The 18,310-nt window shown below is 42.3% G+C and overlaps 1 gene segment (V, D, J or C); it reads right to left on the bottom strand.

The window, feature by feature from the left end:
• Positions 1 to 904: 904 nt before the first annotated feature.
• Positions 905 to 2,291, bottom strand: LOC134623619 (Ig kappa-b4 chain C region-like). The segment is given in 2 exon segments: positions 905 to 1,410; positions 2,225 to 2,291. A coding segment is annotated over 1 exon segment (276 nt).
• Positions 2,292 to 18,310: the final 16,019 nt, after the last annotated feature.

The following is an 18,310-nucleotide window of genomic DNA, read 5'->3' as shown; positions in this document are numbered from 1 at the left end:
AGTAATTTAACATTATATAATTCACATATAAAACTATGAATTAAAATTTTAAATGGTTTAAAAGCATGTAGAATAGCATATGTAGGCAAGTATATTTCTCCTTTTTTTTTTTTATCAAGAAGCAAAGACAAAAAGGGGAAAAAAAGAAACAGGGCAGGGTTCGGTGGTTGAATCATCCGTCCCCACCAATGCCAAAACCAAATCTACACCCTTGCCCTAGTTGCTGTGCCTCATCTGTCAGCTGTATCCCCTTGTCAAGTCTGTGTTTCTGTGTTATGTTTTGTGGTTTACTTTGAAAGTCTGTGTCTCGTGTTAATGTGTCTGGTTTGCTGTCTCGTTAGCCCTGATTTGTCCCAGCTGTATTTCCCTCCTGTCTCCCATTTCCTGATCGCTCCCTCTGTGTATTTAAGCCCTGTGTTTACTTTGGTTTGAGTTGTGATCTCTCTCTCATGTGTATTCTCTCTGCTTGCCTACATTCAAGTTCAGCAGTAAAGCTGTTTTGAGTTCATGTTTTTGCCTCTGTGTATCTGCACATTGGGTCCACCAATCCTGCCTACACACAACTCATGACATACTGAAGTGGAGATGACATATAAGATGTCATGTCATCTGTGTGAGTGTGTGTGTGTGTAATAAAAAAAACAGGTGAAATAACTATATCAAGACTAGAAATTATGAAGAGGAAATACCTAATATACCATCAACTTGGCTCCTATTTCTTTAAAAGTATATTAAATGTGGAAATAACAACATAGTCAATCTTTTCAAATTATATAACTTTTGTTTTTTTTATTTTGGTTGGGCTTATTAAATGTTTCTATTTTAAGGTGTATTTGTTAAACTCAAGTACTCAAAGACCATGTTTACTAATTAGATTTTTATTCTTTTTAGAACAGATCATACACACACAAGGATGAATGTAGAGGCATTTGTTATGATTTTTGTATTTATGAAATGCAACAATTTTTATTGTTTTTTTTTTTTATATGAGAAGTAGAAGTAACAAGGAAACAAAGGATATTACAGCACATAACCAAAGAGCAGTACCACAAGAAAAACAGCATCAAAGACTCAGTGATTGACATCAGGACTGGGAACACTGGTCTCTCCTCAGTATCTCTGAGACCAGAGTCTGGGAGCCCTGGGTGGCCTCGCAGGTCACAGAGCCCACCTTCTCCCACTGGTATGCAGGGAGCCTCAGGGTGCTGCTCCAGCTGTAGAGGCCATCGTTCTCCTGCACCACAGGGCTCCTGCTCTCCTCCCGGCTGATGCTGCCACTGCCATCCACCTTCCAGGACAGCCTCCAGTCTGAGGGGAAGCCCTTGTTGGCCAGACATGTGAGTGTGGCCATTCCCTGCATCAGCTCCTCACTAGAAGGACCCAGCACCTTCAGGGCGGGGCGGGTATCACCTAGGAAACACCAATCAGCTTAGAGCACAGGAACCACAATTTGAATTTCTCCGTTAAGAAGTTTCTGTCAGGTGTTTTTTCTGCTCCACCAGTCATTCACTCACACATTGTTTCACTTCCCTTTAAGAAACCTCTCATGCATATCAGCACAGAGAGAATCATCACACAGTTTGACCTGAAATATGTTCAAACTACACTGGAAATAAAAGAAGCAGATGTGGAAACATTTACAGTAGAAGTTTAGCTTTAAAATTAGTGTATATAATAAAAGTTATTTCTGTTTCACTTTGACAGAAATGGAGAGAAAAAAAAATATTAATGTTGCAGAGCTAATCTTAATTAGCCCTGTCAAAGAGGGCAAACATCCACCCTGAATCTTTTTAAAATAATTAAACTGTGTTTATTATTAAATATTAGGTTTTTTCTTTGCTTGTCAGAATGCCTGAATGACAGAAATGTATTTTTTCAACTTACTTCCAACATCCAGTCTGGTTCCTCCACCAAAAGTCCACCACAGTGACACAAACTCATTTAGCCACCGTACAAAAACCTCTGACTGTAGAGAGACACGGCTCTCTGACTCTGTTAGACTGAACTAAACCTACAAGCCCTCAAAATACAACTTTATCATCAGAACCAGAAATAATAATTAATACAATGAAGTATCCTAGGCTTGCATTGGAAAATGTAATGAGTTTTTGAATGTACATTTTAAAAGCTCACTTTATAATTTCATAATATTTTTGGGGTATGAAATAAAGTTAATATAAATGTTATAAATGTATAAATTAAAAAAGCTCTAAGTCTGACTTACTTCCAAATTCCAGTCTGGTTCCTCCACCAAAAGTCCACCACAGTGATACAAACTCATTGAGGCGCCGTACAAAAACCTCTGACTGTAGAGAGACACGGCTCTCTGACTCTGAAACAAACAAACTCAACAAAATAATTCACTCCTTCCTTTTCAGTTTTACCAACTGATCTAAAAAAATGAAATCATTGCAGTGTTACACATTTAAAGAACATATATTTTTATTTTGAATATATGAGTTTTGAAAATGGATGAAATGGGTTTTTTGGGGACTTCTTCCTCTGATGATATCAAATCAATCAATAATGAAATCATCAACTTGAAATGGAATTTAAAACTTGATTTAATATGTGTCAGTATAAACTGAGACCTTTTTGATTCTCAAAAATATTTTTTTTTTCATTTTTCACATGTTATACAGTGTAGGTTAATTGTAATAAATCCATAAATACTAAAAAAAAAATACATAAAGACATATTTGCCTACAATAAACTGAAATATATACAGGTCCTTCTCAAAAAATTAGCATATTGTGATAAAGTTCATTATTTCCTGTAATGTACTGATAAACATTAGACTTTGATATATTTTAGATTCATTACACACAACTGAAGTAGTTCAAGCCTTTCATTGTTTTAATATTGATGATTTTGGCATACATAACTCATGAAAACCCAAAATTCCTATCTCAAAAAATTAGCATATTTCATCCGACCAATAAAAGAAAAGTGTTTTTAATACAAAAAAAGTCAACCTTCAAATAATTATGTTCAGTTATGCACTCAATACTTGATCGGGAATCCTTTTGCAGAAATGACTGCTTCAATGCGGCGTGGCATGGAGGCAATCAGCCTGTGGCACTGCTGAGGTGTTATGGAGGCCCAGGAGGCTTCGATAGCGGCCTTAAGCTCATCCAGAGTGTTGGGTCTTGCGTCTCTCAACTTTCTCTTCACAATATCCCACAGATTCTCTATGGGGTTCAGGTCAGGAGAGTTGGCAGGCCAATTGAGCACAGTAATACCATGGTCAGTAAACCATTTACCAGTGGTTTTGGCACTGTGAGCAGGTGCCAGGTCGTGCTGAAAAATGAAATCTTCATTTCCATAAAGCTTTTCAGCAGATGGAAGCATGAAGTGCTCCAAAATCTCCTGATAGCTAGCTGCATTGACCCTGCCCTTGATAAAACACAGTGGACCAACACCGGCAGCTGACATGGCACCCCAGACCATCACTGACTGTGGGTACTTGACACTGGACTTCAGGCATTTTGGCATTTCCCTCTCCCCAGTCTTCCTCCAGACTCTGGCACCTTGATTTCCGAATGACATGCAAAAGTTGCTTTCATCCGAAAAAAGTACTTTGGACCACTGAGCAACAGTCCAGTGCTGCTTCTCTGTAGCCCAGGTCAGGCACTTCTGCCGCTGTTTCTGGTTCAAAAGTGGCTTGACCTGGGGAATGCGGCACCTGTCGCCCATTTCCTGCACACGCCTGTACACGGTGGCTCTGGATGTTTCTACTCCAGACTCAGTCCACTTCTTCCACAGGTCCCCCAAGGTCTGGAATCGGTTCTTCTCCACAATCTTCCTCAGGGTCCGGTCACCACTTCTCGTTGTGCAGCGTTTTCTGCCACACTTTTTCCTTCCCACAGACTTCCCACTGAGGTGCCTTGATACAGCACTCTGGGAACAGCCTATTCGTTCAGAAATTTCTTTCTGTGTCTTACCCTCTTGCTTGAGGGTGTCAATGATGGCCTTCTGGACAGCAGTCAGGTCGGCAGTCTTACCCATGATTGCGGTTTTGAGTAATGAACCAGGCTGGGAGTTTTTAAAAGCCTCAGGAATCTTTTGCAGGTGTTTAGAGTTAATTCGTTGATTCAGATGATTAGGTTAATAGCTCGTTTAGTGAACCTTTTCATGATATGCTAATTTTTTGAGACAGGAATTTTGGGTTTTCATGAGTTATGTATGCCAAAATCATCAATATTAAAACAATGAAAGGCTTGAACTACTTCAGTTGTGTGTAATGAATCTAAAATATATGAAAGTCTAATGTTTATCAGTACATTGCAGAAAATAATGAACTTTATCACAATATGCTAATTTTTTGAGAAGGACCTGTATACATTAAAAAAAATTCTAGTGTCTAGTTGCCACTGAAAAGAACATCTTCAATGCTCCTTGGCACTGATTCTCAAAGAATTTGAACTGTACTGGAGGGATGAAGCCCTTTCTCCCAAATCATGCAAACGGAGAGCTCTGTATAACAAATCGGCCCAAAATCTTCTTGACATTTAGATCAAGCTCTAATGATTGTAAAAACATAATTTCACATAATTTCCTTTTTTTTTTTTTTTTTTTTTTTTTTTTTGTCTGTCCCATTTGGTTCTTTAGCCGTCAGAATTGTTGTCTGAAGACCAACAAGGATACCAAATGGATTTATTTTGCCAAATAGATCATCATGGCATTGCCGTATTGGTCCATTTGATCAACTTTTGTTGTTATTATTTATTTTATTTTCAGTAGTTACAGATGAGACAGACATGATTGGGGGATAGGAAAGGGAGAAAGAAAGAGAGGAAGGAAAAGAAAAACAGAAGGGAAGAGGGACAGTGAGAAAGGGCACTTACAAAGACAAAGAGAAAAAAAAAATCTCCTGGATCACCTGTTGAGAGAAAAAGAATAGAAAACAAGCAAAAAAAAAACAAAGCAACATACTAAACACAACACCATCATGTTAATCTAGCTAAGTGTAAACAGCAATAAATACTAAATATTGAATGTTGTTGTGCAGCACAGACAGCGCACAATGTGCTTTGAAGTAGCAGCTAAGAAAGGTGTAGTTTATGTCTACGAACAGTGAACACCCATGTGCACACCCGTGTGGATCAGCGCGCTTGTATACAGAAGGTTTCCCCATGTAACGGTCTGCTAGAGGGTGTGGAGGGCCATAGCCCCGTCCCCCAGGGCATGAAGCAGGCATGGAGGAGATCCAGGCTCCAGACATCCAGGGACCCCAGAGTGCGAGAGCCCAAGGAGTACCACCGGAGGGGCATCCGTGCCACCCTCCTGGGAAGGGCTGAGGAGATCCCCAGACGAGGGGTCACCCAGTAGCCACGGAGCAGAAGCCAGAGGGGGCTGCACTGGCGCGCCCGCCGGCTCTGCCGGCAGCCAGCTGTGCCAGAGTGAACCGAGCTGCAGGCCCCGAGGCCGGAGGTTCGAGGGCCCCCTTTGCCCCGGAAGAGGCCTGACCGAGCGACAGGCACCAGGCCCCGCCAAGTAGCCACCGGGAGTGAGCTGGTGTATACCTGAGCGCCCAGCCCCGGACACCAAGAACCACCAATGCACCGACCCCTGAGTGCATCAGTTACCGGCAGGGAGTGTGGTGAGGGGAGATAGGCCTCCACACTTTGGAGGGCCTGGGTGTTCCCAGGGAGGTGGAGTCTAAGACCTGACCTGACATATAAACACAGACAAACAGGCACACACATACACAAACATGCATTCCCACCCTCATGCACACATATACAAACACTCAGCACTCATCCAACGTAGGAATAGACATATATGCACATGTACACACAATCGCACTCCCCAAACATACTCTATACCCCGGGTCCAGGTACCCTCGCCCCCAGAGGGGGAAACGGCACCCAGACCCAAGAGATGTGACCCTTTCCCCCCGGGGTGGAGGCAAGCAGACCGCCCCAGGCCTCACGGAAGCAGGGAGGCCAATCTGTCAGCCAACACCTCCTCCCAGCCCCCCGCCCCGATGGCTGGCAGAGAACGGGGGTGTGTGAAGACCCCATACCTCCCTCCTCCCGCTCATGTATAGTGTTGCTGCGTGTTGTTCTAAAGTGCATTTAAAACAGGGGAGGGCATGGTGCTGCTGCCGGAGAGCAGCAGGTGTTAGCACGGCCCCTCCCGAGAACCCTCAATGTCTACATGGATTTAAAATTGAGAGGTGGGCACCGGCGCCAGAGGTAGGGTTGAATACTCAGACCATTCACTGGACGCCGTTGGCGTGGTCACCCTCAAGGCCCTATATATATGTGTGTGTTATGACAGTGTGAATAATGTGGATGTCTAAGTTGTGGAATAAAATTGAGGCACAGGTGGCCAGAAGGGGACAGAGGGGGGGGATGTCTCCCCTGCACCCTGGTGACACACCCACACCCCAAGGCCCTACCTGTGTGGGTGGGTGTGGTGGAGCGGGAAGAGGGAGGCAGCCGGGGATGGGGAGGAAAAGAAAGGAGGGGCAAGATGCTCCTCCCTAGGGCCAGCTCCCCCGCTGACCCCAGTAGGCACCCCCGTCCTCTGGCACCCACCAAGGCAAGGGAGTCCAGGCCCATCCAGACCGGGGCCTACGGCAGCAGCACCGCCAAGCCCCACAGGACCCAGGGAAGCCCACCCTACCCCACCGCAGAGGAAACTGTACCCACCCTAACATTCAATCATCTCCCAGACTACACAAGACAACAGACACCCAGGTTAGGTTTGTTCTCCACCTCTCCTATGTCTCTCCCCCACCTGCAGAGTGGACTTCTGCAAGGATGGAACAACCTCCCCGCCAGTTAAAGAGCCCCCCAGTTAGGCCGATGCACCAGAGGCCCCCTGCGCCAGGGCTGAGCCCCCGTGCACCCACCCGCCCACAACCTCGGCGACACACCGACTAGGACCGAAGCCCCAAGGCCCAGCCAGAGCCCCATCATGGAGACGAAGCACCCCCGAACCCCAAGCCCCCCCGCCTGCCCCGGATCCACTCAGGGGCAGCCAGGCCACCAGGCCAGTAACCTACGTCCGCCAGCACAGACCATCCCCCAACCCCCGCTGCACGCAGCCACGAGGAGAACACCCTCTAAGAGCGACCAGAGCCACTGACCAGGTTATGACCACAGCCCCCCGGGTTGAGCCCTCCCGGGATAACGTCTCTAGGGGTCCTCCAGGCGCCCTAAGCCCGTCCCAACCTCCACATCAACCACAATAGCTAAGACGGGACCAAACCACGACCCCCCACCCCCTCTAGGTGACGGAGCCGATCAAAGGAGCCCAGAGGGATTGATCTAATGTGGTGGCAGAGGCTGTATCAAGACTAATGTGATCTATTAGATGGTTTCTATATTGGCTAGAATTAAGATTATTTTTATTTTTCCAGTTCATGAGGATCGTTTTCTTGGCGATGCATAGGGCAGTAAAAACCATGTGGACTGTATTAGTTTCTGTAGTGACATCATCCAATTTTCCCAACAAGCACACTAAAGAGGAGGCTGGAATTTTACATTTCAGACACTTTGATAAGTCTTCACATATCTCACGCCAAAACTTCTGAACTGGTGAACAGAACCAAAGAGCGTGGATGTAATTGTCTGGTGTATTGCCTTGACAGTGTGAGCAGTTGTTGGAAGATGTAAAGCCCATCTTGAACATCCGATGACCAGTATAGTGCACTCTATGTAGTATTTTGTATTGTATTAATTGCAGACTGGGATTTTTAATCAATTTAAAGGTTTTTAAGCATACCTGAGACCAGAAGTTTTGGTCTAAGCTTACTGATAAATCTGCTTCCCACTTTGCAATAGGAAGGGATACTGATTCATCTATTTTAGAAAGTGTTCTGTATATTTTAGATAATAATTTGGGGGATTTAAGAGTAAGAAAATGTACCACACTTGGTGGTGTTTGTAATTCAGCTTGACTGGGGTAAAATTTCTTTTTTACTATGGATTTAATTTGTTGATATTCTAAAAACCTTTTCTTGTTGATCCCATATTGTGCAACTAGTCTGTCAAATGAAATAAATTCTGTTCCCTCTAATATATGTTCTAAGTATTTAATTCCTTTACAACTCCATTCTGGAAAATTAATCATATTATTGTTTTGTAATATGTCAGGGTTATTCCAGATAGGTGTACGTTTGCATGGGATTAATGAAGACTCCGTTATTTTTAGAAACTCCCACCATGCTGTCAGAGAAGAGCTGATGTTAACACTTTTGAAGCATTCATATCTTTTGATGTTTGAGCTGATAAATGGTAGGTCTGAAATCTCTAGATCATTGCATAGTGCCTGTTCAACATCTAGCCAGGGCTCATCTAAGAGGGTATGTTTTAACCATTCTGAAATGAACTGAAGCCTGTTGGCTAAAAAGTATTGTTGAAAATTAGGCAGATCTAATCCTCCTTTATCCTTAGTTCTTTGTAGCGTTTTTAAGCTGATACGCGGGGGTTTATCTTTCCAAAGGAATTTAGAAATATATGAATCCAGAGATCTGAACCAATCTTGTGATGGTTTGTTAGGGATCATTAAAAATAAGTAATTTATTTTTGGCAAGATCATCATTTTTATAGTGGCGACCCTTCCCATGAGTGATATGGGTAAAGATTTCCATCTAGTCAGATCACCTTCTACTTTCTTAAGAAGTGGGATGTGGTTTAATTTAGTTAAGTCTGAAAGCTTAGGAGAAACATTAATACCCAAATATTTAATGTTTCCAGATTGTAGTGGGGCAGAAGAAGAGTTATGGAAGGAGCAGTTAATGGGAAGAACTGTAGATTTTGACCAGTTAATTGAATAATCTGAAACTCTTGAAAACCAGTTTATTAGAGTAATTACCTCAGAAAGGTTGGTTTGTGAGTTTTGCAGAAAAAGCAACACATCATCCGCATAGAGACTGATTTTATGTTCTACGTTCTTACATTTTATGCCCTTAATTGTTGTGGCCTGTCTAAATGCTGCCGCTAGTGGTTCGATAAAAATTGCAAAAAGTGAAGGGGAGAGTGGGCATCCCTGCCTGGTGCCCCTCAGGAGGCAGAAGCTGGAGGATGTCTGGTCATTTGTCCTGATACAAGCTGTTGGAGAATTGTATAATATTCTTATCCAGTTTATGAAAGAGGTTCCAAAACCAAATTTGTGTAAAGTTGCAAATAGAAATTTCCAGTTTACTCTGTCAAATGCTTTTTCTGCATCTAGAGATAATATTATGGTTTCAATGTTTTTACTGCATGAGTAGTCTATTAAATTAAGTAATCTACGAGTGTTTGTTGATGAGTGTCTACCTTTTATGAAACCAGTTTGGTCAGGATGAATTAAAAGGGGGGTTATTTTCTCTAGTCTCTTTGAGAGAGCTTTGCAGATTATTTTGAGGTCTACATTTATAAGAGATATTGGACGATAGCTTGAGGGAAATAAAGGGTCCTTGCCTGGTTTTAGTAGGAGACTAATGTTGGCAGAATTCATATTTGATGGAAGTCTGCCATTTTCTTTGATTTCCTGCAACATTCCGCGGAATACTGGTGCCAAAATTGTCCAGAATTCTTTGTAGAATTCTGAAGGAAAGCCGTCGGGACCTGGAGCCTTATTATTGGGCATACTTATCAGGGCTTCCTGGAGTTCACCTGGCGTCAGTGGCGAATCCAGTGCCATTGCTTGACTGTCTAGTAATTTCGGAAGATTTACGTTGTCAAGAAACTGATCAATTTCATTATTAGATGGGTTTATTTGTGGTGAATATAAAGTTTCATAGAAATCCCTAAAAATGTTGTTTATTCTTCCAGGGTCATATATTGTGTTCCCCGATAGATCTTTAACAGCACATATAGTTGTTTTTTCTTTATTTATTTTTAACTGGTTAGCTAGAAATCGACCGGATTTGTTACTGTGTTCAAAATTCTGCAAGCGAAGTCTTTGTACTAGGAATTCTGTTTTTTTATTAATAATTTTATTTAATTCTAGTTTTGTTTTGCATATTTTGTTCATTATTTCTTGATCTTGGTGGGACGCGTAGGCTTCTTCTAAGGATTTGATGTTTTTTTCTAATTCCTGAATATTTTTGTTTTCTTCTTTCTTTTTATGTGATGAGAAAGAAATTATTTTACCTCTCATCACAGCTTTCCCTGCTTCCCATAGAACAGAAGCAGATGTTCCGGGAGTGTCGTTAAAGTCTAAATATGAAGTCCATTCTTTTTTAAAATATTTAATAAAGTCTTCATCTTTGAGCAGTGATGTGTTAAATCTCCAGTTTTTACTTGGTGTAGTATTATTCTTGTGCATCAATGTTAAAGATACAGGAGCATGATCGCTGACAGCTATAGGGTGAATCTCAGTGTCTGAAATGTCACTCAGCAGTGAGCTGCTGACCAAAAAATAATCCAGACGAGAATAGGAGTGATGAACATGTGAGAAGAAAGAATATTCCTTACTGTTGGGGTGGAGGGAGCGCCATGCATCGCAAAGGCCATAGTCGCTCATATACTGTTTGATTATATTTGTGGACTGCCAATTACGCTGAGTTCCTGTTGTGTTGAGCCTATCCATTTCTTCATTTAGTCCCAGGTTGAGGTCTCCCCCAAGAATGAGTGTGCAATCAAGGTGTTCAGAGAGTGCACTAAAAAAACCGTGGAAGAATGAGGGATCATCAACATTTGGACCGTATATACTTACAATGCATAGCTTTTTGTTCAATATTGATAGTTTAATAATTAGAAATCTACCCTCTGGATCTATAACTGTATCGAGTACTGTAAAATTAACAGTTTTATGTATTAAAATTGCTACTCCCCTTTGTCTAGAGTTATAACAGGCTGCTAACACAGTAGGAAACTCAGGTGTTTTAAGTTCATTTAAACCTGTGACAGGTCTGTGAGTTTCTTGTAATAAAACAACATCTGCCTGTAGTTTTTTAAGCTGGTTAAATATCTTTAACCTCTTTCCTCTGGTGCCGGCTCCATTTATATTCCATGTGACAAACCTCAGTGTGCCCATAATTGTGTGTGTATGTCTAACGATGTGCGCTGGGTGTTTCCTTTAGACAGGTGAAGAGAATGTGGAAACATCACTTGTTTGTGAATAGAAAGAGAGGAAAAAATTGTGGTGAGAGAATCCATAAGTCTGACTATGTGTGTGAATATTCACTAATATGAAGACCCGTGGCTTGCTTATGTGTCCTGTAAGTCTGTGCGCTGTGTGAGGTTGTTGTAGATGTGCTGCCGTTGAGCGCATGTGTTTGCGTGATCGTGGTGTGTGAATATGCAGAAATAGAGGGTGTTGTTTGTAGGTGAGTGGGGAGGTAGGTGATCACAGCAGTGGAAGAAAAGAGAAAGAAAGAAACCACATTAACTGTGAGTGACAACAAAAAAAAGAAAAGAAACGGAAACATTCTAATTAACACAATAACGGAGGGTGACGGTGTTATATCTGCTATGACATCATATTGATATTACTAGGTCAAACACATGTCAAAGGAGAGCGTGTGAGTGAATAAGAAAAGAGTGTAGCGGGTTCTTATCTGGAGTGCAGTCAATATAACCACGGAGTGGTGCCGGGGTCGCGGTAGAGCTGTCCGTCCACGTAGAGCCGGTCCACGGCGATGACAGCCCGGGAGCCTTTCTGAATAAAACTACGTCGGACTGGGAACAGGACCCTGCGTCGTTCCAGGATCTCTTTGGGGAACTGGTCGTTCACGCTGAAGTCCGTTCCTTTCAGCTCCCTGCCGCGACTCTTCACCTGCTCCTTCTGTTTGAATTGGCCGAATTTGGCCACAATGGGACGTGGTCTCCCGGTCCGCGACCTCACGCCCCCCAAGCGATGCACTCTATCGAAGTCGATGTTTTTTACGGTGTCCTCCGGCAGCTTCAGGTGGATTTTAATGAAGCTTTTCACCGTTGCCTCCGCGTCCTCTCCGGGAGATTCTGGAATACCAGAAAACACAAGATTATCTCTCATGCTACGGGCTTGTAGATCGATAACGGACTCTTTTATTTTTTTGTTTTCTATGTTTAGCTGGGTCACGTTATCAGTGAGAGATTTGACCGACTCCCGTAGCGTGGCATTTTCAGCGGCAAGCGTTTCCACCTGCTGCTGGCTGAATTCCAGGGATTCTCTCAGAGATTTAAATTCCCGGTGTAAAATCTCCACCAGAGACAGCCTCGCATCGAAACTGGACAATCGCCTGTCGATTGACTCCAGGATGTCTGCAATGTCTTTGCCGGCAGGCGATGTTGTTCCGGGGGAGTCTGCCGGGCGACATCTCTTCGATGACGGCGTCTCACTTTTGGCCGGGGAAGATGCACTCTGGGCCTTCTTCATTACTATATCTTGGAAACAGCGGTCGATGTAATCTTGGAGAGCGTCTAAACTCTCCCCGTTGTCCTCCAGGGTGTTAGAGATGATAGGACAGAAGTGGTTAGTTATATGACAATTTGATTAGTATATTTGGTAATAGTGAAGCTAAAGAAACTTTGTTAAATTCTACACTACCATTCGTTCTTTTTCCGCCAAATCTCCGGCGTCTGACGTCACCTACTACATGGGTCGCTTACCTTACCCGTCGGTCGCTTACCTTACCCGTCACATAATTTCCATCCTCATTAAAGCATTAACTGATCCCTAGTGTCAGGGGCAGAGTCTGTGACCCTGTGTTTTGAGTTTATTTTGTATTTTTGATTTCTTAGGTTATATTAAAATATGTTACGTTCTTGTGGTGTTATTATGTGTGCCTATGCCAAGAGGCACACATATTACTATTCGTCGGATTTATTATTATTATTATTATTATTATTATTATTCTTCAGTTTCCGCCTGAAATTTTGCAGCGAATCTCGCCTCGCAGTTTTGAGACAACCTTCATATATGTTACCTCATTTTGTGCGGCTTATATGTTACCTCATTTTGTGCGGCTGGATCAGGAATGGTGTGCTATGACTTTTGGTGTTTATGACTATTATAGTTTTTTAAATATTAATATTTTAGTGAAAATTTTCCCGCGCTTCTCTGCCAAACAGTTTTGACAATAGGGTTACATATGTTAGATCATTTTGTGCGGCTGGAGCTGGACTAGTATGGTATACACTTTTGGTGTTTATGACTTTTATAGTTTTTTAAATATTAATATTTTAGTGCAAATTTAGAAAGATTCTTCTTTTGGCGCCATAGAAACAGACTTCATTTGTGGTGTGTTGGCTCCATCTTTTGGTCCCACTGATACAAATTTCAAACTTCATTTGTGGTGTGTTGGCTCTCTCTAGTGGTATGCCGGGAGTAGTACGGCCTGTCTACCCTTATTTGGATTACCGTAATGATGACAATATCAACGGTGCGCACAGCGTCGCTGCTTTCAGGAGCCATTGGAATTTTTAAGGTTGCGCTAATCATTCAAAAGTTACGGTAATGCTTGGTGGAAAACTCAATATCCCACAATTCATAGCACGCCTCTGCCGAGTCAAACAATGGCAGCCATCACTTAGTTTTTATTTTCCTCTTAATACTGTTTCTAGGTCACAAAATAAACTTTTAAGATATTTTCAGGCGAGAATGTAGTTGTGTAAACTTCAAATATCTGCTCGTTTTGTCAAAACATCCCATATTAGCAACCGTGTTCTGACGATGTCGTTTCTGCCTGAGGCTAGCTGGCTAGCTAGCTAGCGCGGCTTTGCTAACAAGCTACAGCCGGCCTGGATGACAGTGAGGGCGGCTTACTATCGTTTCACCCCCGGTCCTTCGCAATATCTCGTGGTCACAGCTGGACTTATTTTTCGTTTATATGGACCGATGATTTATTTATTCATTCATTTTAGTAACGGTATAAACAGTGAAAGGTGGTGGATTGGCCAGATGTAAACTTAAAATATCTGCTCGTGTTACCAAGACATCCCATATTAGCTCTGATGGTTTCGGTGCCTGCAAAGAGCTAGACAGCTAGCTAGCTAACCGGAGTTGGCTGTCTTTTTGACTCAGGGTCATAGCTGGACTTATTTTTCGTTTTTATGAGCCGATGAGGGTTTTTTTTTTTTTAGTAACGGTACAAACAGTGAAAGGCGGTGGATTGTCCAGATGCTGGTCGATGTGGAAAAAATAACTGAGTTGTTTGGTGGTCGCTGACACGGAGCTACAACCCAGGGCAGCTATCCACCGGTGTGTGTCAGACAGAGCATGCAGGGAACGAGACATACGAGGCGGCGAGGCGATCGACCGGTGGTAGATCGTGGATCAGGGAAACCGAAGGCAGGAGAAGCAGGCGGCTGCCGGTCAGAGCGTGAGGTGAACTGAATTTCAGGTAAGAAGTTATGAACTGCACTCTATTTGGGTCAGATATAAACCGAGTTTAGGTGTAGTTTATTTTCGTTGTGCTGACTTTTTACAATCAGTTATAATAACTCGTACTGCGTGCTAGCTAGCACGACGGAGTTTCTATACAGCTGTGTGCGCGCTAAGTTACTGATGTTGAACTTTATGACAGCCTCCCCTGTCATTCTCTCGCCGGTTCAAACTTCAGTCATGAAACTGATCAATGATCGGCTTTTCTCTCTTGTTTGTTTATTGCGCTAAACAACAGCAGCACGTTTAAGCTTGATCAGCTGTTGTTAGAATTCATTTGATTTTAATTTCTAGTATCAGCTGATGTTTGCTGGAGCCACAGCTGTAGAAGCGGCTGGTGGAAACCAGGAGATGACCTTACCGAATCATTAGAGCTGAACTGGTGATGGAGAAACAGGTTTACCTTTTTTTTAGGTGACATGAATGAGTTGAAGGGAAGTTATGAACTGTTTCTGAGAGAAATAAACACCAAGCTCCTTTTTTATTTAGCTGACAGCTGGTAACTGTGCAGGGGCGGATCTAGCAAAGCTTTTGCCAGGGGGCCAGGTAGGGCATCTTACAACCAAAGTTTGTATAATAATACACAAGATTGGCTGTAGACCACTGTTAATCATTCAGAACACTGTGTAAAAATAACAAAAAACAAAAAGTGAATGCAAAAGTGCATAAATATTTATTTTACGTGATTGATGTGTGTGGCGGGGCGTGGTCTGCAGTGCCGCTGCAGGGGAGGTGGACCCACCTGAGCGGCATCTGCAATCACGCCTCTCTGGCGTAGTCTGTGCTCTCTCGGCTGTTTTTTGGGTGTGTGTCAGGCTGTGAGTTGAAAAGCTACAGCCGGCTGTGTGGGTACACCAACCATGTGTGAAAAGTGGTCCATAACATAATGCTTCAAAGCGTGTTCATGCAAACATTGTCGGGTCTGCCGTGGTACAATGGGACTTCTGCTCATGAAACTATGTGCACAGCGTCTGCAAATCGGGGCTGTACAAAGTCACTTCATCTTTACCCAAAACTGTAAGCTGTCATCTGTGAGGCGCGAGCGGTGTTTGTTTTTACCATAGTTCATGGTGGAGAATGGCTGCTCTGCTAAGTTTTGCTCTCTGTAGCTGTATGAATGGCAAACTACACTGGTTACCAGCGGCATAGGCACACTTAAAATTTCTTCTGAAATTTTCGCTTTCTAGTTCTTAGTTAGGGGTTTAATTGAAGTTTAGCCTAGTTGTGTTACCACCTAGGTCTCTGGTTTGTGAGCCTTTTCCTGTCTTCTGTGTTAGTCTATCATATGTTATCATGTCTATGTCTCTCCACGTTTCCTGTTTTACTTTGAAGAGTCTAGTATTTCCATGTTCACTGTGTTTTGTTTTACTTCCCCTGTGGCATCATTATGTGTATTCCAGTCAGGCCTAATACCCACAGGAGGTGATCAGGGAAAGTGGAAACACTTGGAAAACAGCTGTTTTCCGTCCCCCACATCACGTCAGGTTAAAAGTACGTATTTCATCATTCTGTTCAGGTCATGTTCATGTTCATGTTTTCTCATCATAGTTTCTTGCATGCTCCTACTCAGAATTATATTCATGTCACTTTGTCATAGTTGACATAGTCTAGTTTTTCCCAGTTTAGTTTGTAGTTTTAGTTTACTCCCCCTGTATGCTTTGCCTTGTTTCGTATTCCTGTGTTTTTTTTTTTTTTTTCCAGCCAAATAAAGGGTTCGCCTTTTGTTTAAACTTCTCTCTTCTTCTGTGGTTGCACTTGGGTCCACTCCACAAACACACCGGCTGCTCAGCCGTGACACATAGGCTGTATCCCAATTCAGGCTCTGCAGCCTTAAAGTACACAGCCTCAACGGTCCTCAAGGGCCGCGTACTCAAAGACCGCTAAGGCCGGAAGTGCGAGGCTTGTGAAATTGGACGGTCTAGCCTCGGTCGCGCTGCCCAGGTTGCCTAGCAACCATGATAGCTGGAAACGTGTGGTTGACAGAAATGAAGGAGAACATATTTTGTTTATTTGTTTGTTTGTTTCTACACGTGCTTTGTGTGATTTAATAAGTATCTGAGGCTGAGACCACAGGACTGTAAAACATGATTGTTGGCCTTCATATCTGTACTGAACAGTCATTTTAAGATTAGCTAGTAAATAACAATTAGCTAATGTTGTTCATGAGACTATAGTCAGTGTAAATATGATATGGCCAATATTATAGTTATTATATTAATCATTATAAGTTATTACAGCAGTGAGTCTGAACTCTCAAATCAAATCACTTCTATTGTCACATGTGCAGGTACACTGGTACAGCACATGTGAGTGAAATTCATGTGAGTGAACTCTGTGTCTAATACTGAGCTTCAGTAAAGATTCAAGTTGCAATTGTTTATATTTCCTGTCACCTTAAATCTTCACTCAAAGACAAGTATCTTTGACAGTGTATATATAGATGTATCATATATAAGAGACAAATATTGTTCTTTTAATATGTTGGCATTACTAAATTTGGCTCAGTGCTTACATACATGTGTAAAAAGCAAATGTACGAGCTGTGATAACTGTTGCTGATAGAATGAAGAGTAGACTGATATATTAAATATTCCTTTATTGGGTGAGAAATCAGACCATGTCATAACTGCTTTAAGTCATACAGAATAGATATCAGAGCCTTAAACAGGCTGACTTCTGCTAAATGGCTCAAACTGGGCAGAAAGTATACAAACACATAACATCCTTATTGAATATGATGTAACACTATAGATCAACTTACCTCAGAATATATAAAGCATATAAACAATTACAGCAATATGATGCAACAAACACAGCAGTACTACTAATCCAAAATACTCAAAGCTTCATAGAACTGAAACAAACATTTATTTTAGCTCCATTCTGCTGCTGATACATACTTTAGGTTTCTGAATATTAAACTTGTTGCTGCCTTTCATAGTGTTTAACTTGAAGGCCCTGAGTACTTTCTCCCACACTGAAAACACTGGAATGATAACATTATTTGAACATTACCTAATAAGACTGATTCAGGACAGACAATTAGTTATTTCAAACTTTTCTAGCAGTCCTTCACAAACAGGGAACAGTCTGTCTATTCTCTCCATCTGTCAGCTGCTGCTGGCTCTTCCTCTTCCTCACACACTGCTGAGTTTGTCCTGGTGGATCATCAGGGGTGCAAAGCCTCACAGATGATGTGCAGCAGTGGGTCCCTCAGTCTGTCCTCACTCTGGACACTTGCAGTTGTCACACATGGAAATCAAATGTGTGATAAGCTGCAGGATTCAAACACAAGTGTAACTTATAAATACATGTTCATACTTTTATTCCACAATCAGAGAGAAAGAAACAGAGAGAGAGTGCAGGACAGACAGACAGGTGACAGTCTCAGGTGTATACACGGCTACAAAACAGCACAAGAGAAGGAGGATTTAGTGTTTGTGTTATTACGAGTGGCTAAACAAGAAGAGTTCCCAGATGGTACAGTGGACACATGTGTGACTGCTGTGATTAAAGCATCTTTCTTTCAGCTTAACGAGTGAACCGTCAGCTCGTTCAAACACACGTTAAAGTCCGTTTGGCTCGACACCACCGAACAGAGGCAGCAATATAACATAGCTAACATTAACAGTGCAGTGAATCCTGCTTGTGCGTGATATTCAGGACTGCAAACCGAGCAGCATCACTGACTTTCAGCTTGTTGTGTTTGTGGATATAGGACTGACTTTAATTATCCATAAAATCATCAAATTCTCTGTAAGATTAAAGTCAACTATTGAACGGCGCATATTTTAAAGGCTATAAAACCAAGTTAGTACAAACATCACTAATGTCACATAACTTTGCCGACATGTGGCCAACAGTAATGTTTTAATGTTCTTCATTATTAAACATTTGCACATAAATAAGTGACATAATATTCAGTACTTACTTTTAACAGTTTACTCTTCAGCCGCTCCGCTGTCTGCGGCAAAATTATCCACACCCACCGCCGCGCTATGAA

This window comes from Pelmatolapia mariae, unplaced genomic scaffold, assembly GCF_036321145.2.
Source record: "Pelmatolapia mariae isolate MD_Pm_ZW unplaced genomic scaffold, Pm_UMD_F_2 NODE_ptg000782l+_length_32901_cov_1, whole genome shotgun sequence".
Taxonomy (NCBI): Eukaryota; Metazoa; Chordata; class Actinopteri; order Cichliformes; family Cichlidae; genus Pelmatolapia; species Pelmatolapia mariae.
This window is presented reverse-complemented; position numbering and strand designations above follow the sequence as displayed.